The sequence below is a fragment of the Bos grunniens genome, chromosome 21 (genome assembly GCF_055505025.1).
Source record: "Bos grunniens cultivar Pamir isolate PY7600 chromosome 21, Bosgru_T2T1.0, whole genome shotgun sequence".
In the NCBI taxonomy this organism is placed as follows: domain Eukaryota; kingdom Metazoa; phylum Chordata; class Mammalia; order Artiodactyla; family Bovidae; genus Bos; species Bos grunniens.
In genome coordinates this window covers 48775806-48800529 of record NC_141185.1, presented here as the reverse complement: position 1 = coordinate 48800529, position 24724 = coordinate 48775806, and the positions used below count along the sequence as shown (strand labels likewise).

Sequence of the window (24724 nt, the reverse complement as noted above, 5' to 3'; positions counted from 1 at the left end):
GCGTTCCCAGCCCGGTTCGGCCGGTTGGCTCCTGGCTCCGGGCGGTCCCTGGCAAGCTGGAGGCGGGGCCCGGGGCGGGGCCGGACGCTCCGGGGCGGGGCCCAGGCACCACGGCCCCGCCTCCAGGGTGGGCGGGCCGGGCCGGGCAGTCTTCGCGCGCTGGCGTGCAGGCCGCGCATGCGTTGAGGGCGCCACGACCCCGCGATGGCCCCGGTAGGAGTTTGGGGGTAGTCGCGCGGTGTGTCCGCCTCACCTGCAGTAGGTGTCGGGGGTGTCGGGGGTGGCGGCCTTGGTCGGAGCCCGGAGAGTGTTTGGAGCCGGGATAACTGAGAAACCTCGTGGCTCGCTGAGTGGCCCGAGGCGGTCGGCTGCCATCTCTGCCCATCGAGGGCTTTTCCACCCGGACGTTGCCATTCGTCACCTGCCGTACTATTTGGAACCCTCATGTCACGTCTGCAGAAATAACCATAACCTTGCTGCCTGCTAAGGCTGTTTATTGAGGGCCCACCAGGTCCCAAGCGCTGTGCATAATTAGCTTCAATTCTTAAATCTCTGCAAGGTGAGTTACCGTTTTCCAAAGGGGGAAATACAAAGGCTCACGGGGGTGGGGGGTGGGGGGGGTGGGGTGTGTGTGTGTTACCATACCCTCCTCCGTGCTTAGTCGTGTCCGACTCTTTGCGGCCCCATGGACTGTAGCCTGCCAGGCTCCTCTGTCCATGGGGCTTCTCTAGGCAAGAATACTGGAGTGGGTTACCATACCCTCCTCCAGGGGATCTTCCAGCCTAGGTATGGAACCCACCAAGTCTAGAGACTTGTCTAGACTCGAGCTTTTAAAAAGCGGTGGCTCCATTCTAAGGCTCTTTTCAAGGATCCCCACTGCTGTACTCCTCTCCCCAGCCTGCATGCTGCCCTGTGACCTGCTCCCAGACTGCATACTGGGGGAGTAGGAATTGAAACGAACTATTTGCTCTTGTCTCCTCTCAACCCCTAAGACAATGCTTGGCATATGCACGGTTCTCTCTCAGTTTGTACTGGATGCATGCATGAATGAGTATTCCGAAAGATAGGGGTTACAAGCTACCGAGTGGAGGAGATAGTGAGATTCATTATTTTTTATTGTTGTTTTCTACTTTAATACGGTATAACAGACAAAATATAGTTCTTGATTCTTTTAATTCATTCCACTAGCTGATCTTTGTAAAGTCTAAATATGAGCATGTCAGTTTAAAACCATTAAGGAGTTAAATACCGAAACCAACCCCCTATAATTCGAGTTCAACCTCTCTTTCTCTCTCTGCCAGTCTCCTCAGGCTTTCTGGGTTTCAGCCATTATGGGTTCTCCATTCTTCTTCCATCTTATCCTCAGGGAATCCTTCCCTGATTTCCTAGACTAGATTAAGGATCTATATTACACTCACAGAGGATCCAGTGCTTTCCTTGACAGCGTCTGTCATGTTTGCCATCTATATTTACACGTGTGATGATTGGATTAATGTCTTTTTCTCCCGCTAGACTGCAAGCTCCATGAGGAGCTGTGGGAATCATGATTTTCAGACACAAGGTGTGGCAGTTGTTGAGTGAATGCTTTTGCTGAGTAACTTTAATTTTCCCAGCACTCAATAATGATAAGGTGATCATTGGAGAATGACTTAGTAAGACTCATTGTATCAACCTGTGAGTCCCACCACTGTGGAAATATTACCTTCCAGAAAGTAGAGGCTACAGAGCAGTGGGAACACCAAAGCCAGTCAAAGCGACTGGAGTGTAGTCTCTTGACAGTAGACTCCTGTCCAAGAAGGAGTTGGTCTTCATTTAATAAAAGGCAACAAACAAGAATCTGCCTGCAATGCAGGAGACCCCGGTTTGATTTCTGTCGGATGATCCCCCGGAGAAGGGACAGGCTACTCAATCCAGTATTCTTGGGCTTCCCTGGTGACTCAGCTGGTAAAGAATCCGCCTGCAATGCAGGAGACGTGGATTTGAGCCCTGGGTTGGGAAGATCCCCTGGAGAAGGGAACGGCTACCCACTCCAATATTCTGGCCTGGAGAATTCCATTGACTGGATAGTCCATGGGATCGCAAGTCGCACTTTCAACGAACAAGAAGCTGTCACAGTGTCTCCTCTGCTAGGCTAAGAAGACAGAACACCAACCAGTGAGTGCACATCCTTGGACTTCAGGGTGAGACTGCATCTTTTCATGGTGAAGGTGTGGGACTTGACACTGCCCCGCCATAGTGGCCAGCTGTCATGAAGATTGCTCAGCCACCTCACTTGACTTTGAACCCTTCTTCATTGAACAATCTTTTGATTATAATTTTGCTTCCTGGTAAATTTTTGTATGGAGGAAGGCCTATAACAACCAGCCACCAAGAACATTTTGTGCTCTTTGCCATGTTTCTCATTATAAATTATTAAATCAGCATTCTGAGTCATTTAGCAGTCCCTGGTGAGCTTGCTTAACATATTGTCCTTCTGTGTTCAATGAACCCTTGATAACAGTGATAAAACTGAGTGGCTGATTTAAAAATAGCTCCTGGTGTTTGTTTTCCAAGACATTTCTTTCCCTGCTTGTCGTATTATTTCCCTCTTCCTCTTTCCCTTGAGACATTAGATGGTGTGGCCACCAAGGTGTGTCTGAGGTGGTGGTGGTTTAATTGCTAAGTCAGGTCCGACTCTTTGTGACCCCATGAACTGTAGCCTGCCAGGCTCCTCTGTCCATGGGATATCCCAGGCAAGAATACTGGAATGGGTTGCTGTTTCCTTCGGGGGATCTTCCTGTCCCAGGGATAGAACCTCAGTTTCCTGTTTGCTTCCCTAAGCCACCGGGGAAGCCCATGTCTGAGGTGGTACTGTTTGCTGTGAGGCTTAAATGAGACAGGAGTGTGAAGACACTCTGGGAGAAGGGTATTTTAGACTGAAAGAACAGAAAGCACCAAAGCCTTGAGCAGGAACAGGTTTAGGAAGAGTGAGGAGCAGAGTAGGTGTGGGGAAGAGTGGTCTGAGAGGAGGTGAGGGGAGGCACAGCTAAGCCTTGAGAGCCCAGAGCCCATGCTGTGGAAATGGGTTTTGTTCTAGGGGCTCAAAGTCACATCATCCCTAGTGAATGGAAGAGTCAGAATTCAAATATCTTGTTAGCCTCCAAAATCAGATCTCTCACCTTCCTGCCAGGATGATACCCACCACACAGGCTTGTTGTGAGGGTCACCTAATTAAACTTGGAAAATCCCCAGCCCATGCCTGGCAGAGTAGAGACCTGGGACCTGTGTTCCCTTCCTCCTGGTTTTCCTATGAAGATTCAGTCCTGTCACCTGGTCACTATGATTTGTTATTCTCAAATATTCCTCTTTATTTCTAGTTTTTTTGCCTCTTAGTTCACTTGAATATCTTCCCTGGTGGCTCAGATGGTAGAGTCTGCCTGCAGTGTGGGAGACCTGGGTTCCATCCCTGGGTTGGGAAGATCCCCTGGAGAAGGAAATGGAAACCCACTCCAGTTTTCTTGGAGCCTGGAGAATCCCAAGGACTCAGGATCCTGGCCGGCTACAGTCCATGGGGTCGCAAAGAGTCAAACACGACTGAGCGACTTCAATTCTTTCTTTCTATTCTTTCACTTAAATATCAGTACAGCCATACCCACTTCCTATTGATTCTGTTGACTGATATATCTTTACTCATATTTTTAGTCTTTTGGTACCATCTTGGCTCTGGATTCTTGGTCCTAGCCCCTGGGTCTTACTTAATGTTATTCTAAATTTCTAGCCCAGACTTCAACCTTGACCTCCAGGTTTGACTGTCCAGCTGCCTGCACCACTTCTCTTGAATGCGCAGGCGACATCTCAAATTCAGTAATGAAAACTGATCTTTTGATCTCTCCCTTCCTTTAGTCACCTGTTCCTGCCCACACCCCATCTCCACCCTCTCCATCTCTGTAAATGCCACTGCAGGGCCTGGTTCCTGAAGCTGAGTCACTCCCAGTTCTTCCTTTTCCCTTAGTCTTGTAGTCAGCCTGTCAGCAGGCCCTGTTGGTTCTGTCTTTAAAACATGACCCATATCCCCACCTCCTAACTCTGTTGCCATCTTTGTTGTCCAGTCACCTCACTGCTCACTTGGCCACCAGAGTGGCCTCCACAGTGGTCTCTGCTTCCCCTTTGCTCCCCTACGATCCATTTTCCGCATAACAGAAAAAAGTTTATAAAATATCAGACAGTCCTGGACTTCCTGGGTTCAATCCTTGGTCAGAGAAGTTCCACAGAATGCTGTGTGGTGTGGCCAAAAAGTAAAATACCAAATGATCCTTCTGTTTAGAACCTACCAGTGATTTCTTACTCCATTTAGAATAGAATCCAAGTTCCTGTCCATGATGCATAAGGCCCTGCAGCTAATCTGGCCTCCGCTTTCCTCTCCAGCTTCACTGGTTGGGGGGTCCTCTCCCCTTTGCCGGCCATACCCCAGTAACATTGCCTCCTTTCTGTTCCTAGAACAGGCCAACCAGCTGCCTGCAAGATTCGTGGCCTTGGACTTCGGGTTTCTTTTGCCTGGAGTACACTCAGCTCTTCATTGTAGGCCTCTTCTTATCCTTCCTGTCTTAGCTCAGCTGTCACATCCCTCTTATGGAAGTGGGATGCCCTGACCCCACCGCTTAGTCACCCCCTGTTTTATGACTTGTTTCCCACAAAATGCTTTCACCACAGGTAGTTAATGTTTTCCTTTTGCTTATCATCTAACTTCATCCCAGGATGTAAGTTCCCTAAGGATATGGACTTGGTTCTCCTTATTTGCTACCATGTCTTCATTGCCTCATACACAGCAGTTACTTCCTAAATACTTTGATTTTGTGGCTCAGCAGAACATGGACCAGGGTGCACAGAAGAGATGCCCTAGAATGTCAACAGTGGAATTGAAATGGGTTGATTCTGAATGAATGAATGAGAGACACTTAAGTGAATGTTGTTGAGTCGCTCAGTCGTGTCCAATTCTTTGTCACCCTGTGGACTGCAGCATGCCAGGCTTCCCTGTCCTTCACTATCTCCTGGAGTTTTTTTAAATGCATGTCCATTGAGTCAGTGATGACATCCTACTTAGGTTTAATTCAGCAAATTGTTGGATTTCTTAAATCTATTTTGAGAATCACTTAAATTGTTTTGAATTGTGGCAAAATACACATAACATGAAATTTACCATCCTGACATTTTAAAAATTCGGTTTAAAAAAAAAGTTTAGCATAAACTTTAAAACCTTAACCATTTCTGAGTGTATAGTTCAGGAGTATTAAGTATATTCACATTATTTGGTAGCCCAGTCTCCAGAACTTTTTTCTTGCAAAACTGAAACTCTGCGCACGTTAAACAACAGTTTCTCCTTTCCCCCTCCCCCCAGCCCTTGGAAACCACCATTCTGCTTTCTGTCTCTATGAATTTGAGCGTTTTTTTTTTAAGTTAATTTATTTATTTGGTTGCACTGTGTCTTAGCTGTGGCATGTGGGATCTAGTTCCCCAACCAGGGACCCAGCCTGGGCATCCTGCATTGGGAGCGCAGTGTTGCAGCCCCTGGACACCAGGGAAATCCCAGAATTTGAGCACTTTAGGTCCCTTGTATAAGTGAATCATAAATAACTTGTCCTTTGGTGCCTGGCTTATTTCAGTTAGCACAAAGTCCTCAAGGTTCATCCATGTTGTAGCCTGTGTTGGCATTGCCTTCTTTTTAAGGCTGAATAACATTCCATTGCCTGTATAGGCCACCTCTTGTTTATCCATTTATCTATTGATGGATACTTAAGTTGCTTCCACCTCTTGGCTACTGTTGCCCTGAACACGGGTGTATAAATACCTCTTTGAGACCCTGCTTTCAGTTGTTTTGGATATACCCCCAGAAGTGGAACTGCTGCATCACATAGTGATTTTATTTTTATTTTTTTGAGGAGCTGCTCTACTGTTTTCCATAGCAACTGTATCACTTTACATTCCCACCAGTAGTGTCTAAGGGGTCCAATTTCTGCATATCCTTGCCAACACCTGTTATTTTCTGTTTTTGATAGTAGCCATCCTAAAGAATGTCAGGTGGTATCTTATTGTGATTTTGATTTTATTTCCTTACTTAGTGATGTTGAGCATCTTTTCATATGCTTGTTGGCCATTTGTATATCTTTGGAGAAGTGTCCTAGACTCACTTTTAATAAAATAATTTAAGACTTTATATTTTACTTATGCTTAGTAAATTATGCATAAATTTTTATGCTTAGTAAATTAAAGTATAAAATTTAAGCTCAAGTTTAAAAAAAAATGTTTACTGTGGTAAAAAATGCAAAAGTTTTACCATCTTAACCATCTCTAAGTGTGCAGTTCAGTCGTGTTACCATCTTAACCATGTCTTAAGTGTACAGTTCAGTACTGTTACCATCTTAAACATCTCTGAGTGTACAGTTTAGTAGTATTAAGTATATTCACATTATTGTGTTGCCAATCTCTGGAATATTTTTACCTTACAAAACTGAAATTCTATACCCATTAAACTCAGCTTGACTTTTAACAAAACATTGTTTTGCATGTTTTTCTGTTTTATTAATGTAAAGTTCCTGGACCAGCAGAGCTGAGGGTACCCAAGCTTGTGCTGAGGCGACTCAACTGAGGTAAGCTTCCTTCTGAAGTCCCCTGTGGGCTAACAGCAGGTCATGTCCCTGACCCCTTTGGTCCCCTGGGCTTCAGGGACCCAGTGGAGATGAAGACTGACACCTGTTTCCACCTTAAAGGATTGGCCCTGGGCACTTATGATTGTCCATCCTCACCCAGGTGGGTGTATGCATGGCCATTTGGAATTACTGCACAACAGTGGAAACGCTCTTCCCGTGAAAGGAGTAGTAAGCTTTGAAGCCGTGGCCACTCTCAGGCACTGGGCTCTGGTGCCGTTTTCTGGAGGGCAGTTTGCCAGACTGTGTATTGAAAGCCTGAGCCACGAGCCTCTTCTGAACCCATGGTCAACTAAGATTTTATTTTAAATGAAAATAAAAGCATCTGCAAAGATAGATACACAGGATATCCATCACAACACTGTATATGGTAGTAAGAAGCCAGAAAAACCTAAATGTACAAGAGTTAAAGATCAGTTAAAAAAAAAAACAAGTTCCAGGACTTCCCGGGTAATCCAGTGGTTAAGACTGTGCTCCCAATGCAGGGGGCATGAGTTTGATCCCTGGTTGGGGAACTAAGATCCTGCATGCCTCATGGCATGGCCAAAAAAAAAAATCAAGATCTATCTACATATGAATATGAAGCTACATATATAAATTGTGATTTTTCCCTGGGCATTGGAATAAGTGTTGTAATTTATCTGTATTTCTTTTCTCCATTAGGAAAATTTATTCATTATGTGTAATTTTTAGAAAGAGAAAGAATGTAATTTATATCTTTAATTCAGCAAAAATGTATGCTAACCTGCAGGTGATAGAATTATGAGTGATTTCTGTGTTTTCAAGATATTTTACCAAAAGCATATATTACTTTTGTAATTAGAACAAAGAGTAAAGTTTATTTAAAAATTAAAATAGGGGAGTTCCCTGGTGGGCTAGTGGTTAGGATTCTGGGCTTTCACCGCCATGGCCCAGGTTCAGTCCCTGCTCGAGGAACTAACTGATCCTGCAAGCTGAGTGGCACAGCCAAATACATTAATAAATAACACAAATAAAAATCTCACATGCCGCAACTAAAGATCCCGCACGCCACAACTAAGATGGAAAACCGCTTGTGCTGCAGCTAGGACCCCACACGGCCAAATAAGTAAATAAAAGTACTTTGTGTGTGTGTTAGTTGCTCAGTGTGTCCGACTCTTTGCAACCCCATGGACTGTAGCCCACCAGGCTCTCCTGTCCATGGAATTCTCAGGCAAGCATACTGGAGTGGGTTGCCATTTCCTTCTCCAAGATATCTTCCTGTCCCAGGGACGGAACCCAGGTTTCCTGCATTGCAGGCAGATTCTTCACCATCTGAGCCACCAGGGAAACCCCCAAAAAAGATTTAAAAAAATAAAAATACATAAGTAAAAAGTAGTGAATTTATTATTAAAAAATCTTTAGAAATGGGATGGCATCATGTATTTTTCACCTTATGATTGTTTCAGGTCAGCCCCATGGCTATTCCACATGCTTCAAATGAAACTTCCTATTTGCTGCCTCCAAACAAGGAGGACTGGGAAGGGCAGGGCATTCCTGACTTTGTCTATGAGCAGGAGGAACTCATGATGGAAGGGGTTCAGTGGCCAAGGGGCGCGCTCAGCCTCCTGAACACGCCGCCACTGTCTCACTTTGACTCTGCCCTCTGCTCAGCCTGGAGGCAGCGGATGGAGCTGGGGCTGTTCCGCTACCCACTGGGGGAGCTGCCGACCCAAACCCTCCCTGGGACCGTGGGTTTTGTGGCTCAGCTGAACGTGGAGCGAGGTGTGCAGAGGAGGTGCCCCCAGAACATCAAGAGCGTGAGGCAGGAGTTTGACCCCGAACAGTTTAACTTCAACCAGATCCGGCCAGGAGAGGTCCTTTTTCGTCTGCACCGGAAGCAGGATTGCTCCGGCACTGTCCAGCAAGAGGACATCCTGGTGGTGATCAACGTCAGCCCCTTGGAGTGGGGCCACGTGCTGCTGGTGCCCGAACCTGCCCGAGGGCTCCCCCAGCGCCTGCTGCCTGGGGCGCTGCGGGCCGGGGTCGAGGCTGTACTGCTGAGCTCACACCCAGGCTTCCGTGTGGGCTTCAACAGCCTGGGTGGCCTGGCCTCAGTGAACCACCTCCACCTGCATGGCTACTACCTGGCCCACCGGCTACCCGTGGAGGGGGCCCCCAGTGAACCCCTGGACCCTCGGGGCCGTCTGCATGTGCTCCAGGCCCTCCCAGCTCCTGGCTTCCTCTTTTACACCAGTAGGCCAGGACCTGACTTGGAAGCCTTGATAAGCAGGGTGTGTCGTGCCACTGACTACCTGACTGACTGTGAGATTGCGCATAACTTGTTTGTCACTCGGGGGGCCCCACCTGGAAAGGCGACATCTTCCTCAGCTCTCTCGGGAGTCCGGGTCATTCTGTGGCCCCGGAAGCCCAGCTTTGGGATAAAGGAAGGTGAGGCATTCAACGTTGCCCTCTGTGAACTGGCTGGGCACCTCCCGGTCAAAACGGCCCAAGACTTCAGCAGCCTGACCGAGGCGGCAGCTCTGGCCCTCATCAGAGAATGTCTGCTGCCCCCAGCCCAGGCAGAAGACGTGCGGGCGGCACTGGTGGCCTTGATAGCCCGGGAGGAAGAGTAATCCTCCCAGCAGTATTTATTCTAACTGATCCGGAGAACTGTCCATCGTGGTGCTGTGGGCACATTCATGAATGCCTTCTAACTGGTTTCAGCATAAGGGGAGGGATAAAGAACCGGTAAGTGTCTCTTTAAAGAGGGTGATTGTTGGAATAAATGGCATGAATGAGCCCTCTTGGATGTATCTGCTGCTTTTCACCTTGCTTCTTGGACAAGCCCCAGGGATGTCAAACCTGTTACTAAGAAGGGAGTATGTGCAGGAGTTACAGGCTCCTGACTCTATGCTGACTTTTCTTTAAGTGTTAGCAAAGTGATAGTTTATCCCTTATTCTATTCTTGCCTCTGCTGGTTCTGCCTCTGCCCACCACTGAGTTGTTTCTTCATTCTGCTCCTGTATTCATCCCCTCCATCCATATACTGTATTTGTAGGACATATTTTGCCTACCTGGGCACCTCGAATTTTCCTCCAGCCCGAATGCTGAGCTAAGTGTTCTTCACATACATTATTTCATGTGAGAACAAGGTGTCCTCACAACTTGAGCGTTGCAGGTCCTTTGAATAGCCACATTTAGCAGATGAGATGGAGGCTGACAGAAGTTCAGTAACCCAAGATCAGGTAGCTCAAAAGTAGTGGAGTCAGGACGGCGACACAGGCAGTCAAGACACCATGAAGCTGAGCTGGGGCTGTGCACCTGTGACCATCATGTTAATAAAGTCTTGAGATGAGGCAGAATATGCATCACAACCCATTTCATAAGAAAGTTTAACCTCGAAATTCCTCAACATTTTGGTCACCCTCAACATGCCTGTTTTTGGCAATTGCAGTAATTTTAGCTCAGTGCCTCTCTCTACAAGCCTTTGCAAATACAGGCTCTAGAAACACCACTTATTTTGCTTTCTTACTCTCTGAAGGGAATGCAGTGACCATTATAGCAAAGTGGACTTTGAGTGCCTAAGGTGGTGAGTCCAAACACCAGGATTTCCCCAGCTTTCCCTTAGGGCTGATATTCAGAGGAAAGCCTTCTTCTGGCCCCAAATCTTTACATAAAAATTAAAAGATAGGTTTTCTTTATGATGGTACTTCTTAGCCATGTATACTTTGTCAATTGTCAAGAAAGGGATTTATGGAAGCCTTTTCTAAGCTTAAATATGGAACACTTAGGAGCTGCTTTGTACCCAGGGCCCTGGGCTTTGAGCACAGTAGGAATGTAAGAAGGGGTGATCCAGCTCAGGGCCTCTCCACCTCTTTGCTTGCTTTTTGTTTGTTTGTATGTTTGTTTCTTGTTTTTTGATGGAGGGTCTCTTGTCCTAAGGGGTGTTGGACTTGAGCTAATGGGAAACCTTGGAGAGTTTTAAATTGAGGGGTAACAAATTTGCATTTTAGCTGTGATGGATGGATGGATGGATCAAGGAGGGAAGACAGGGAATCCAGTTAAGATCCTGCTGAATGCTGGCAATTCAGGCAAGCAATGATGATAGTTTAGGTACTAGAACAAAATGTTTGTCTAAATAGTGAGAAAAGTGCGTCCTGCTAGGCAAGGGACTCCAAAACATTTTAAGGAGGAGGTAATAGAGTATCATATACTGAAGGAGGATCCAGAAATCTAGGAATCAGGAAATGTCCATGTCTTTTTAAAGGACAGAAAAATTGTAAGTGACCTTTAGATGTAGGCACATGGTAAAATCTTAAAGTGACAAATTTGGGCTGAGTTTGGTGGAAGTGGCAATCAGAAGTCAGAGTGGGCGCACCTCAGGAAGAGATGGCGATGGTGAAGGAGCAGTCTGATGAGCACATGAAGGGCATGTGTGCTAATCACAGCTGTCCCTCCCAAGTGCCGAGACCGTCCAAGATGTGGTTACTAGAAGCACTGAAGGAAGGCAAGCAGATATTCGTCCTGAACACTGAGGTGGCCTAATTCCAGGGGCTTGGCCTGCGGGTTCAGGAAAGGATGGGAGTGGGACTTGTGTGAACTGGTGTGAAAAAAGAAGGATAAGTCCTGTCATGCACTGGGTCAGCTGTGGCAAGAATCCACTTTAGAGCGCAGTGCACTTGATTGCGCTTCCACTGCCAGCTCCAGGAGCAAGGAGGAGGTCCCAGAGGCCCAACAAAACCTGGGAAAGAGCAGGAGCCTGCCAAAGGGCCATCATGAGCCACCAGCTGAGTCTAGCACCGATAGGGCTCATAGGTCTTCAGCTCTATTTTTCAAAGTGAAGGTACCCCTAGTGCTCCCAGCAATTGCCCATCACAAAGAAAGCTCAGGTCATGGCCAGCTCAGCTCAGCTCCTGCACCCCAGAGTGCTGTATGGAGTGATGCTGGATGAGTGGGGCTTGTCAGCAAATCTAACATTGCACAGGCCCCCCCGCCACAGACCCCAAACCTAGTGGAAAACATCCCATTCTGTAGTGGACTGTTCTGTCCTTAAGGAACATCCCCTTAGAACACCACGAAGGTCCTTACCCCATCCTTCTCCCCTCCGAATCTAAGAGGATGGAGCTGAATACCTGGAAGGCCAGTGAATCAGAGGAAGGCTACAGTGAAGAAGAGGAATCTGAGGAGGAGTGTGTAAAAGGGGAAGCTGCCATCCCTTCTAATACTTTTCTGCAGGCACTCTCTAAGACTGACTACAATACATTTAGGAATGGAGTTCCTTTATACACTGTACGCAAGAAAATACCAAAGAAAATTGTAACCCCAGCTGAGCCAGATGTCTTAGAAGTTGGGAGGAGAAAGAGAAGGCAGAAACACAGGTAACTGTCCCCTGGACCCCCTCACTTGCCCAGCTCGAGAGTAACCCTCTGCCCTTCTGCAGTTGGGCGGGGAATCCAAAGTTTTCCCTTTAGCCTGGGAAAGAGGACAGGAAATACAAGAGATCGTTAGCCTTTTGGTACAATAAAATCCGGAACCATTTGGGCTGGCTTAATTTAGAATTTCAGCACATTTATATCATTCTGGTCTTTCCCAGGTGGTGCTACTGGTAATGAACCAGCCTGCCAATGCAGGAAACATGGGTTTGATCCTGAGTCGGGAACATCCATTGGTGGAGGACATGGCAACCCATGCCAGTATTCTTGCCTGGAGAATCCCAGCGAAAGAGGAGCCTGGAGGGCTACAGTCCATAATGTTGCAAAAACAGTTGGACACGACTGAAGCCACTTAGCATGCACGGTCTTTCCTTTAAGTGGCTTCTAGAGAAAATGAATCTGTGGGCTGTCTCTTCATCTGGGTGTCTGGTACCGCAGTTCCTTTTCTCTCTCTCCCTGATTTCTGCTCTTCCTCCATTCCAGAACCCTGGCCATCAGTCTGACCAACTTCAAGTATGAGAGTGAAGCACCAGCTCATCTCTCAAATGACTGGGCATCAGAGGATATTTAGGGTTGCAGTTTTCACTCTGACGATGGTTCTCGCAATTTGCTCCCAGCCCCTGGATCTCGTTCAGTTCAGTCACTCAGTCAAGTCCGACTCTTTGTGACTCAGTGGACTGCAGCATGCCAGGCTTCCCTGTCTATCACCAACTTCTGGAGCTTACTCAGACTCATGTTCATCGAGTCAGTGATGCCATCCAACCACCTCATCTTCTGTTGTCCCCTTCTTCTCCCGCCTTCAATCTTTCCCAGCATCAGGGCCTTTTCCAGTGAGTCAGTCCTTTGAATCAGGTGGCCCAAGTATTGGAGTTTCAGCTTCAGGATCAGTCCTTCCAATGAATATTCAGGGCTGATTAACTTTAGGGTTAACTGGTTTGATCTCCTTGCAGTCCAAGGAACTCGCAAGAGTCTTCTCCAACACCACAGTTCAAAAGGATCAATTCGTTAGGCTGACTTAACAACTTGTCTTCTCCGTCCTTCAAACCTTAGCCTGGATTTACCGCTAAATCTGTACTCTGGGTGCAGCCCTGGGCTAGAGGTCATCCAGGCGACAAGAAATCCGTTTCCCAGAGGAGTCCAGTTCCCATAGCTCGGGGCTGTCGCCATCAGAGAACCGCTGAGGGGACGCCCTTCCTGTGACCGTGGCGGAGGCAAGCCGGCCTGGGCAGCCCTTAGGGTAAAGGGGCGTCTCTTGGCCAATGAGCTCGTGTTTAAAATTTATCGCGTTTGGCAGGAGCGTCCTCTACCTCATTCCGGTTCCGGGAGTTGCAGGGAAAACACTCGCCCTCCCCGCGCCCCGTAGTTATTATCGGGAGGGCTGGGCCACCGAGCGGTTTAAACCCAAAAGCCACGCCCTCAGCCTGAAGCCGGAAAGAACCGCGACGTCCCCGAGCTTTCCCCCCTGCGTACTTCCGGTTCAGTCCCTGGCTTCCGGTGCTGCCAGTCCGTGGGTCGTGAAGGGGGTTTTTGTAAACATGGCGTTTTCCCCGAACGTTTTGCTGGGCGGGCGTGTCTGCGCAGCGGTTGCTCGCTGTGGGTTTGCTACCCGGAGGGTGACCATCCCGGGCTCTACCAGCCGAGAGCCGGACCCCGATTTCGACTGGGAACCGGAGGAGCGAGAACTGCAGGAGGTGGAGAGGTACCGACTCCTTCCCGGGCCCTCAGCCTGAAGCAGGGCCTCGGTCTGGGCGCCCTTGTCCGCGCCCGGTTGGCGCTGGGCGTCCTGCAGCAGCCCTTCTCACCCGTTTTTAGGGACGCAGGGGCAGGTGTTAGATCCTTTGGGACCACAGGTCCTTTCACCAAGGACGTATTTCATCACCCGACTGAAGAATTCAGCAACAGCTTATGGGCTGCTGTTCTTGGTGTTAGACTTCTGGGGCGGTGTTCTGGCTGGCCGACATGGCCACGTAGTGTTTGCAAAGTGAAGTGCGCTGGACGCTCTGTGACTGACCCCAAGGCTCTTAAACCACCCATCTAGCGTCTATGCATGGTTTCTGCCATTGGTTCTCTCCCCCAGCGCCCTGAAACGACAGAAAAAAGCCATCCGGTTCCAGAAAATTCGAAGGCAAATGGAGGCGTCAGGTGCCCCACCCAGGACCCTGACGTGGGAAGCCATGGAGCAGATCCGGTAAGACTATTAAGATTTTTGTTTTGAATACATAGTGCATTACATATGGCTCAAAATTAAAGCAGTATAACTGCGTATGTGTTGAGAAGTGTTAACCCTCCTAGTCTCCTGTGGATAGAAATACTATTAAAATATTAATAGTTTTCTTGTGTCACTATCTAGGTTTCCTTCTGCACATAGAAGCAAGCCCATGTGAATGTAGAATTTTATTTTCACTTTCGTAGTCTCAAACAATTTATAAATAACTTTTCTACACTTTACTTGTTCATTTAATATATTCCGAAGATCTTTCAACTTCCCAAGAGAGAGCGCCTCATTCTCATTTGTAGATGCTTAATAAATTGTAGTTTATATTACTGGTCTTTTATGGTGGGCGTTTGAATTGTTCCCACCCACTCACTGTAACAAATAGTGCCCTAGTGCATGACCTTGTGTACCCATCAATGTCCATATCTGCCAGAAGCATTATACACATTCTCAGAAGTAGGGTTACTGAAGCCAAAGCTAAATGAATTTGCATTTTGATAAATATTGCTAAATAGTCTTCCGAAGGTCATGTTCCGTTTTTCATTCTCACCAGAATAATTCTGGAGTTGAGACTTAGAATCAGGGGGATTTATAGAGATGATCAAGATTTTATGAGCCTACAACAACTCTCTTCTGTCAGCTTCCTCTCGTCTTGAATGCCAGCATTTTTAACCCTTCCATCTTCTTACCTGTCACCTCCCCTTTGGGGATCATTAAATAATCTTTTTATTTGAGAGAAAAATCAGGCCATTAGGTAAAAATTATTAAAGCTTCTTGGACTGCTTCTTACCTTCCACTTTCAGTCTTGTCCTCTAGTCATATCACAGGGGGAAGTGGCAGTCCTTCACTTGTCTAGGACCAGTCCTCTGGGTGCTCTAGGTCAAATCCCTGCCTAATTCCTCAGATACATTTTTCTGTCCACTTGTCCGAGTTGTGTGCTGGGCTCAGTCTATCAATAACCAGTGCTGTGGCTGGGCCAGCTGTTGTGTCTTAAGATTGCAACATGTCCTTAAGTGACCTCAACTTTGGGGGTGGGTGAACGTTTATTACTTACAGGGCCTGAAAATTACACAGCCCACCTGAGGCTGCACAGCAAGGCCATGGCTAGAGAGAGTTGCAAGGGCCTGGAGTTCTACTTTTACTGGGTTTGAACACTGGGGCCTGAGTTTTTTTTGAGGAGGGGTGTGGGGGTAGGGTTTTGAGGGCTCACTCATTATTGGCAAATTCAATGGGAATTTAAAGCACAGGAAGAGAAAAAACAAGTGGCCCAAGTGGTTAATTATTGAAGTCAACCATGGTCTCTAAAACAAAGGTGCCTCAGTGGGGTGGCTAGAGCCTGGCTTTTTATCTAGTTGTGTGGCTGGCAGTGTGTTTATTGAAAACAGCCATCTTCAAAGTGCATGCCTTGGCAAGCAAAGCTTAAGTCAGTCACTTGGATTACAAAAGCAAAAAGGAAACCCAGCTGTCAAGTTGACTCTACACTCCCTCCTCCTCTAGTCCCCTCCTGGCTCCCTGCTCTCGTTTTTGTTTGTTTGTTTCATCATGACAATGAAACTGCTCACAGATACACCAGTGACTTCCTCAGTGCTAGGCATAACTGACTCTCAACACTTTAGCTTGTCTAATACTTCTCAGCATTTGACCTTGTCTGCATTCTTGAAATTCTCCCTTGACCCTTACAGGTTATTATTGTTCATTAATATACAGATTATAGTTCAAGGAATCTAATTGATGGTTGAGCCTCAAAATTTTGAGCAATGATAATGTGCTCATGGCGTTCTGCTGCTTAAAATTCTTCGTTGGAAAAAAAAAAAAGAAAAAATTCTTCGTTGGTTCACTGTTGTTCTGAGATAAACTCCAGAATCCCTACATGAGACATGGTCTTGACCCAGGGGACCACTCACCTCTATTTGTAGGACTGGTTTTCTGTTTCCTCTCTGGGCTTCCCTTCTTCCTGCGATACCTTAAGTATTGTAGAGTTTGACAGTTGTGCCCTGGGTCTTTTATCTCATTTTGCATATTTCCCCACCTGATGCCAGGTGGCTTCAGCCCCTCCTGCTGTTGGCTTATGACTACCAGTTCTCTCATGTCCAGGCCATGTTCTTCTGAACTCTGTAGTCAGTTGTGCACTAGACATCGCTGTTTAGCTGTCACACAAGTTCCTCAAACTCAACATGTACAAAATAGAATTCATCATTGTTCCCTGATAATTTCATTCTTCTATTTTTGCTATATCCCTGAATGTTCCCACCAACCACCTACTCAAAAAATACTGACTCTCAACCTATTTCTTAACCCAGTATTTAGTTCCTTACCAAGTACACCTATTTGGCCTTCTTAAAGTATTTCTCAAGTCTCTCTCTCCTGCTCTCATTGCCCCTGCCTGAGTTCAGACTGCCTGAATTCCTGACAGCCTCTTGCCTGGTCTTTCCACCTCTGGTCTTGCGCCAAAATTTACTGTTACTGAACCACGTAACTGAACCATGTTCGTTTACCTGATGCACAGCAAGCCAGTGCTGAAACCTTGAGGTCTGCAGCAGAGAAAGGGTTTATTCACAGGCAGCCAAGCAAGGAGACACGAGAACAAATCTCAAATCAGCATCCCTGAAGGAGAGGGTTAGAATATTTATGGGGTAAAGAAGCAACAAGGGGGACTTCCTGGTGGCTAAGACTCCACGCTCCCAATGCAGAGGACCCGGGTCCAGTTCCTGGTTGGGGAACTAGATTCTGCGTGCCACAACTAAGACCCAGGGTAGTCAAATAAATAGATATTAAAAAAAGAGAAGCAGGGTGGTTTGAAGCTTCAGGAAAAGTTGCTGATGGTTAGAAAAAGGTGAAGTAATTGGAGCTCTGCACAGGGGTATTTGAGTTATGTGGTTCTTCATGGAATGCACATTCAGAAAATGATGGGCAGCATTAGCATAATCTCAGGATGGAGATTTTGCCCCTTGACAATGAAAGGGCATTCACTGGACACTCATACAGGCCCAGTTGAATGGTCAGGGGTCTCCACTAGCTTGAGCTGGGCAAAACTAGCCCCATGGCCTGAACAGCAACTTAAGCAACTGTCACTACTCTGACTCCTGTTCAGAAGTGTTGTCTACAGGGGTCAGTTAAAGGAATCGTGTGAGATACTGTCTAGGCTGTGAAGCTGGGAGGGTATGCACTTTGCAGGAACAGTTAGAGCATGCTTGGTCAGTGAAAGCAAGTTACAGGTTATTGTTCATTAATATACAGATTATAGTTCAAGGATACTAATTGATGACTGCACCCTGTTTCATTATCACTGGATTGAGCTTCAAAATGAAAATTTGCTCATGGCATTCTGCTGCTTAAAATTCTTCCTTTGTTCACTGTTGCTCTGAGATAAACTCCAGAATCCCTAAGCAAGACATGGTCTTTGTCCTTCTCCCACTGTCACACAGATAGAACTCTTCCCAACAAAGGTGGTATGCTTCTTTGTATTTCACCTGCTGCCTGTTCTACCATCAGTTCCTTTGACCCCCTGTTCTCCTCCTCTCTCCCAGCTTGTTACAACTGCTCATGTTTTCAGACCAGCTCTAGGGTGGACTTCCTGAAGAATTCTTAGGCTGCCTGCCCAACAGGTGTGGTGCTAGCCTGTCCCTGCCTCACCCTCCCTGGTTCTCTCAGCATCCTCTGCTGAGATCCTTTTCATAGTGTTGCTGGTTTTGCTGGGTGTTAATACATTTGTCTCCACCACCAGATAGTATGTTTGTTTGTTTTTTTTTAAATGAATGTCTGTTTAGGGGTAGGCCCTGGGCTGGGTATTTATTATACAATCAATTAATTTATTAGTAGCCAATTGAATAATCAATTTATTATTCAATCAACACAGCGGTATTTTTTTGTTTTGTTTTTTAGCTGCATTATTGGGGCATGCAGGATCTTACTTCCCTAACCAGGGTTCATACCTGCCTGCATTGCGTCTTCAAGCTCCCTGCATTGGAAGCACGGAGTCTTCATCACTGCACTGTCAGGCATGTCTGGATTGTATGTTCTTTGAAGGGAAAGACTGTCTTGCATCCCCTGGATCTTACTGGGGCCTGTCATGCAGTGAGAGGAATCCAGTTGACATTAAATGACTAGAAGTAGTTGGGTGTTGCTGTAAGCACAGAAGAATTGGCTGTAGACATTTAGTGGTGCAAGACAGAGACTGTGTTTGCAGTTTTTCCAAGCCTCCTTTTCATGTATTTATCACTAGTGTTACATAATCTGTTAACTGTTCTAATAGGAGAATCTTCACAGATGGAAAATTTGCTTCTTTTTTTCACAGGTATTTACACAGGGAATTTTCAGAGTCTTGGTCAGTTCCCAGATTGGCTGAAGGCTTTGATGTCAGCACCGATGTGATCCGAAGGGTTTTAAAAAGCAAGTTCATACCCACATTGGAACAGAAACTGAAACAGGATCAAAAAGTGCTTAAGAAAATCGGACTTGCCCGTTCGATCCCGGAGCTCCCAGGCCCTGGAGATTCCTCCAAACCGCTTTCTGCAGGCCAGTCTGTATCAGGTTCTTTGCTGATTCCTGGGGATGAAGCCTCATCCAGAGGCCATGGTCACAGCACAGCTTTGAAAGCTATTGAATTGAATACTCAGAGTACAAATATAACAACGAGGCAGACGGAAAGGAATAAAGGAGTCCAGGGCCTGGAGGAGGGGAAGGACTTTGTGCCTGTTGCTGCAGGTCACCCTACCAGCACTTGTAGGGGCGCCAGAGGAATTGACAGTGATGGATTACCCAGTGACAAGAGGCTGGAAGAGCTGAAGGCAGGGGAGGCAGGTGACCAGATCTTCAGCAAGAGAGTCGTGCAGAGGGGACGAGAGTTCTTTGACAGCAATGGGAACTTCCTGTACAGAATCTGAGCCGGAGATGTGCCATGTGACACACAGCTGGGCGAGTATATTTGGTTCTGAAGCCTGGGTTTCTGTGTGTGGATTTCCACCTTGGAAGTGGGGGGGAACCATGAGCCTGGAATGTGGGATGAAAGGTTTGAATCTGACAAAGGGCAGAGGACTTCACAGGGCAGATGTGTCTGGGAGCAGGGCAGTGACCCGCCAGGTAGAGTCCAGCTTCCTGGAGCACAGCCCCTGCTCTGACCCACATGCATCGTCAGGATTCACCCTTCTCCCTTGGGCTGTGTGTGTGCTGAAAAACCTGTATTGCATGTGTTGTTACAAGTTTCTGTGATACTTGCAGTATATTTGGGAGGAGATTAAGTTTGTTTTCTCACCTCATTTACTTCTTGATTAATGAACACTTGACGGTTCTGGAACTGCTTAGTCAATTGGTTGTCCTCATTATGTGCAAAATAAAGCAAAATGAAGCAGTCTGTTTCAATTGGTGCTCTATGGGAATGGGAGGGTTTGCTTACCTGGGAAGGAAAGGGAAGAAAAACAGAGCCTCTAAATGTTGGGAGAGAAATGTAGCCAGAGGTATCGCCAGCAGAGGGCTCTGTGCTGACCAGCCCTGCTTAGTTACAAACTTTGACACTTAAAAACTGGACATTAAGCCTCCCCTAAACACCCTAAACACTGTAAGTCTTAAGTTGCTCTTACAGTTGCCGGGGCCCTGAAGATCGGGATGTGGGGGTCTGTCCAAACAAAAAATACAGGGCAGGCACAGGCTTTACAGGCTCGCAACATATCTCCAGCGACTTCCAAAAGCTTAAATAGAATCTTATTTTACAGTTTTTATCAGATTTTTACAAGGCTCTTGTGATCTAGAAAAGAACAGATAGTAGATGACTTTTACAAATTCGGTATCCAGGGTGTTTGGATCTACCCACAGCCTTGTTGCTGTGCGTGACAGCGCAGCACTGGGACTTGAACCCAGGTCTCACTCTTAAGTCTTCTTAAATTCCTGGAGTCCAGCACTGCCTGGCACGATTCCTGTTAATTCACTGATTCTTTGAGAAATATCTGATGAATCAGATAATCACCAGAAAGTGATTATCAAAAGACAGATATTCAGGCAACCTAAGAGTCCAGTGATAGTTCTCAACAGTGTCTCACTTTAACAATTTACCAGCAAAAGTAGGCTAGTCAGAATTTACCTGTATGCAGAATGTTTTTCTAATGGAGACGTAGATATCCCAACCCTGTCATTGATAGTCTGTTCATGTATCTTGTTGCCATTTCAGATGTCATTAATAGCAATTATAATATCACTGATTGCTGTTAACTGGAGCATTCGCTCGGTATAAATGGGCAAGACCCTATCACATGCCAGTCAAAGTTAGGGAATCCAGGTTCTGGTAATAGAGCAGTGGACACACAAGGCCCTTGTCACTGCTCTGCCACTTTCAAGTAATTTACAAACATAAGTATTTTCATGATTTTAAAAATAATTTGCCATGAGAATATTCGAGCAGCAAGATGCTCTTTGACTGCTTCAACAGGCATTTCTAACCCTGCACACCATTTGACGACGCTCTTTCCCCAGGGGACTATAAATAAAATAGAAGCTTTTACTACTAGCTTAGATATGTTTTAAATTTACCTCATCCCCTAGCATCTTAATGCTCACTAGCTCAAATCTTTTGTTCTCCATTATAAATGCTAATCTTAGGCTTTTGCACTTACTAGTTCATTGTGGCCAGATTTTTATTTGGTTGGGTCCTTACCATTCAGGTCTCAGGTCAAATGTTACTTTCGTAGGCCTTCCCTAATCACTCTAGTCTAAAACAACTTCCTTCATGGTCTAGCTATCAGCACACCCTTTAATTTTTCCCAGTATTTGAAATGTATTAGTAATGTATTGGAGAAGGCAATGGCAACCCACTCCAGTACTCTTGCCTGGAAAATCCCATGGATGGACGAGCCTGGTAGGCTACAGTCCATGGGGTCTTGAAGAGTTGGACACGACTGAGCAACTTCACTTTCACTTTTCACTTTCATGCATTGGAGAAGGAAATGGCAACCCACTCCAGTATTCTTGTCTGGAGAATCCCAGGGACAGAGGAGCCTGGTGGGCTGCCGTCTATGGGGTTGCACAGAGTTGGACATGACTGACTCGACTTGGCAGCAGCAGTAATGTATTATTTGTCATCACCTTCCTTGCCCCATTAGCAAGTAGATCCCATAAGGGCAGGAGACCTGTCTGTGTTCATTGCTGTAGTTCCAACCGGACGTAGATTTTTTTTTTTTTTTGCAGAACGGCAAGTGGTATTTTATTTTAGTTCCATGACTAGGGACTGAACTCGTCCCCTTCAGGGGAAGCACGGAATCCTAACTACTGTACCTCCAGGGACTTCCCCTAACATAGATTTCAATATTGGTTGAGTGAATGAAAAAATGGCTGGGAAACCTTACACATGTACTCAGTTGCTTCAGCGTCCAACTCTTTTCGACCTTGTAGACTGTAGCCCACCAGGCTCCTCTGTCCAGGGGGGATTCTCCAGGCAAGAATACTGGAGTGGGTTGCCATGCCCTCCTCCAGGGGATCTTCCTGACCCAGGAATCCAACCCAAGCCTCTTAGGTCTCCTGCATTGGCAGATGGGTTCTTTACCACTAGCCCTACCTGGGAAACCCAATCCATCAGCCAATCCACAATGACAGAAAGTCCAGCCTTTTACCTTTGCCTGTCAAGAAGGCCTACACTTCCTACAGGTCGACCCGTCCCTTCTCTATACGGTCAGAGCCTCGGATCTTCATCCACTGGCACTGAGGTGTTTGGGGATACTGTCGTCCTCTCCTCCCTGGTCCCCCACTGCCCCAGCCCAAGCTGGGAGGCTGGACAGGGGAATGGGGATTCTTGGGCAGGGGTCAGAGGACTCCATGATGCCCTATCCCCAGTCAGTCCTAGTTCTGGACACAAAGGACTTTCACATCACACTGGATGAGGGGGAGCTGCATTAGGGGGCACAGGTGGGGCATCTGTGGAGGAGGCAACAGAAGACAAGATCCGCAAGCTGGAGTGAAACAGACTGGGCGGAATGGGCAACTCAGAGCAACTTTGGGGCCAGATTCAAGAGGCTAGCAAACTTATGATAGAAGGGACTAAAGTCCCTGTGACCTGGAGAGTGTATGTGTCAGTCATCTGTGAAGGGCAGCTTCTTCCTTTCTGTGCAGCTGAGATTTGATCTAACTAAAGGGGAGGGGGTGAGAGGAAGCTCAGTAAAAAACACTCAATGAGCATAAAAGCTTTGTATTGTTGTATTGTTTTTTAAGTTTTCAAATATTTGAAAGCAGAATATTGTAATGCAATGAACCCCTGTGTACCCATCACCCAGCTTTAGCATTTAACAAATGGCCAAACTTTCTTTGTTAACATGCATGCCTCAACTAGAGTTCTCAGCCGCGACAAAAAAAAAAAGATGCCACATGCCACAGCTAAAGATCCTGCATGCCTCATCAAAGGTCAGAGACCCCACATGCTGCAACTGAGAGCCAGTGCAATCAAATAAATAAAAATAAATATTAAAAAATAGCAAATCTGAGACATTGTATTATTTCATCTGTAAGTACTTCATTCAGTATGTGTCTCAGAGATAGGAACTCCTTTTTAACACAAGACATATGAACCATTTCTATACCTTGAAAGTTTTAGTAATTCCTTATTATCAGCTAATATTCTGGTTGATTTCTTTGAATTAGGATCCACACAAAGTCCACACATTGCAATATTGCATTGTGTCATGTCCCAGAAGTCTTTTAATTTTAAAGGGATTTCCCCTTCCACTTTCTTCTCTTTGTCATTTGACAGGTTATTTGACCCATAAAATTTTGTGCATTTTGGATATGCTTGATTTTATTCTTATGATGTCTTTTATCACGTTTCCACTACCTTCTGTATTTCCTATGAACCGGCAGTTAGATCTTGAGGCTTGATCAGGTTCAATTTGTACTTCCTATGCATCTCACCAGGAGATGAGTTTGTGATGTCACGACTGATTAGTGAGTTCAGGTATTGTTAGCCAGACCTGTCCCTTATAATGTCTCTCATGAGCTTTTTAAAAACAAACAAACAAAAAACCCAAACAAGGTAGATATAGATCTTTATCATCACCCCTGAAATTCCCTAAGCTTCCCCAATTCAATCACTTTTCTGAAATTTTCACTATAGTTTTTCCTGTTCAAGAACCTGTTGTAAATAGTATAGAAGGCACTTTTGTGTCTGGCTTCTTCACTCAATATGCCAGCAAATTTGGAAAACTAGCAGTGGCCACAGGACTGGAAAAGGTCAGTTTTCATTCCAATCCCAAAGAAAGGCAATGCCAAAGAATGCTCAAACTACTGCACAATTGCACTCATCTCACACGCTAGTAAAGTAATGCTCAAAATTCTCCAAGCCAGGCTTCAGCAATATGTGAACCGTGAACTTCCTGATGCTCAAGCTGGTTTTAGAAAAGGCAGAGGAACCAGAGATCAAATTGCCAACATCTGCTGGATCATGGAAAAAGCAAGAGAGTTCCAGAAAAACATCTATTTCTGCTTTATTGACTATGCCAAAGCCTTTGACTGTGTGGATCACAATAAACTGTGGAAAATTCTGAAAGAGATGGGAATACCAGACCACCTGATCTGCCTCTTGAGAAATTTGTATGCAGGTCAGAAAGCAACAGTTAGAACTGTACATGGAAAAACAAACTGGTTCCAAATAGGAAAAGAAGTATGTCAAGGCTGTATATTGTTACCCTGCTTATTTAACTTATATGCAGAGTACATCATGAGAAACGCTGGACTGGAAGAAACACAAGCTGGAATCAAGATTGCCAGGAGAAATATCAATAACCTCAGATATGCAGATGACACTACCCTTATGGCAGAAAGTGAAGAGGAACTAAAAAGCCTCTTGATGAAAGTGAAACAGGAGAGTGAAAAAGTTGGCTTAAAGCTCAACATTCAAAAAACGAAGATCATGGCATCTGGTCCCATCACTTCATGGGAAATAGATGGGTAAACAGTGGAAACAGTGTCAGACTTTATTTTGGGGGGCTCCAAAATCACTGCAGATGGTGACTGCAGCCATGAAAAGACGTTTACTCCTTGGAAGGAAAGTTATGACCAACCTAGATAGCATATTCAAAAGCAGAGACATTACTTTGCCAACAAAGGTCTGTCTAGTCAAGGCTATGGTTTTTCCTGTGGTCATGTATGGATGTGAGAGTTGGACTGTGAAAAGGCTGAGCGCCGAAGGATTGATGCTTTTGAACTGTAGTGTTGGAGAAGACTCTTGAGAGTCCCTTGGACTGCAAGGAGATCCAACCAGTCCATTCTGAAGGAGATCAGCCCTGGGATTTCTTTGGAAGGAATGATGCTGAAGCTGAAACTCCAGTCCTTTGGCCACCTCACGCGAAGAGTTGACTCATTGGAAAAGACTCTGATGCTGGGAGGGATTGGGGGCAAGAGGAGAAGGGGACGACAGAGGATGAGATGGCTGGATGGCATCACTGACTCGATGGACGTGAGTCTCA

At 46.1% G+C, this 24724-nt stretch overlaps 2 protein-coding genes across 5 annotated transcripts; both read left to right on the top strand.

The window, feature by feature from the left end:
- The first annotated feature begins 177 nt into the window (after positions 1-177).
- On the top strand, positions 178-12371 carry GDPGP1 (GDP-D-glucose phosphorylase 1). 3 transcript variants are annotated; one of them, XR_015150054.1, is made up of 4 exons: positions 178-559; positions 6567-6623; positions 8108-9389; positions 12235-12371. XR_015150054.1 is itself a non-coding variant. In XM_086364532.1 (3 exons), the coding sequence occupies exon 3, from the start codon at positions 8117-8119 to the stop codon at positions 9272-9274; it is 1158 nt and encodes a 385-aa protein (XP_086220658.1). In that variant the 5' UTR covers positions 178-559; positions 6567-6623; positions 8108-8116; the 3' UTR covers positions 9275-9441. The 3 variants fall into 3 exon arrangements, 1 of the variants encoding a protein (XP_086220658.1); XR_015150055.1 differs by lacking the exon at positions 12235-12371 and adding an exon at positions 11877-11943; XM_086364532.1 differs by lacking the exon at positions 12235-12371 and having other exon boundaries at positions 8108-9441.
- A 1188-nt stretch (positions 12372-13559) lies between these two features.
- NGRN (neugrin, neurite outgrowth associated) lies at positions 13560-19635 on the top strand. Of its 2 annotated transcripts, XR_015150056.1 has the most exons (4): positions 13560-13772; positions 14151-14261; positions 18171-18286; positions 18583-19635. XR_015150056.1 is itself a non-coding variant. In XM_086364533.1 (3 exons), exons 1-3 carry the CDS (start codon positions 13609-13611, stop codon positions 19169-19171), a joined length of 864 nt encoding a protein of 287 aa, XP_086220659.1. In that variant the 5' UTR covers positions 13560-13608; the 3' UTR covers positions 19172-19635. The 2 variants fall into 2 exon arrangements, 1 of the variants encoding a protein (XP_086220659.1); XM_086364533.1 differs by lacking the exon at positions 18171-18286.
- The last annotated feature ends 5089 nt before the right edge of the window (positions 19636-24724 follow it).

Bases quoted from the DNA above. Each gene is read 5' to 3' on its own strand.
- GDPGP1 (XM_086364532.1), top strand. From the start codon at position 8,117: ATGGCTATTCCACATGCTTCAAATGAAACTTCCTATTTGCTGCCTCCA.
- NGRN (XM_086364533.1), top strand. From the start codon at position 13,609: ATGGCGTTTTCCCCGAACGTTTTGCTGGGCGGGCGTGTCTGCGCAGCG. The intron at 13,773-14,150 runs GTACCGACTCCT...TCTCTCCCCCAG, and splicing joins GAACTGCAGGAGGTGGAGAG to CGCCCTGAAACGACAGAAAA. The intron at 14,262-18,582 runs GTAAGACTATTA...TTTTTTTCACAG, and splicing joins GAAGCCATGGAGCAGATCCG to GTATTTACACAGGGAATTTT.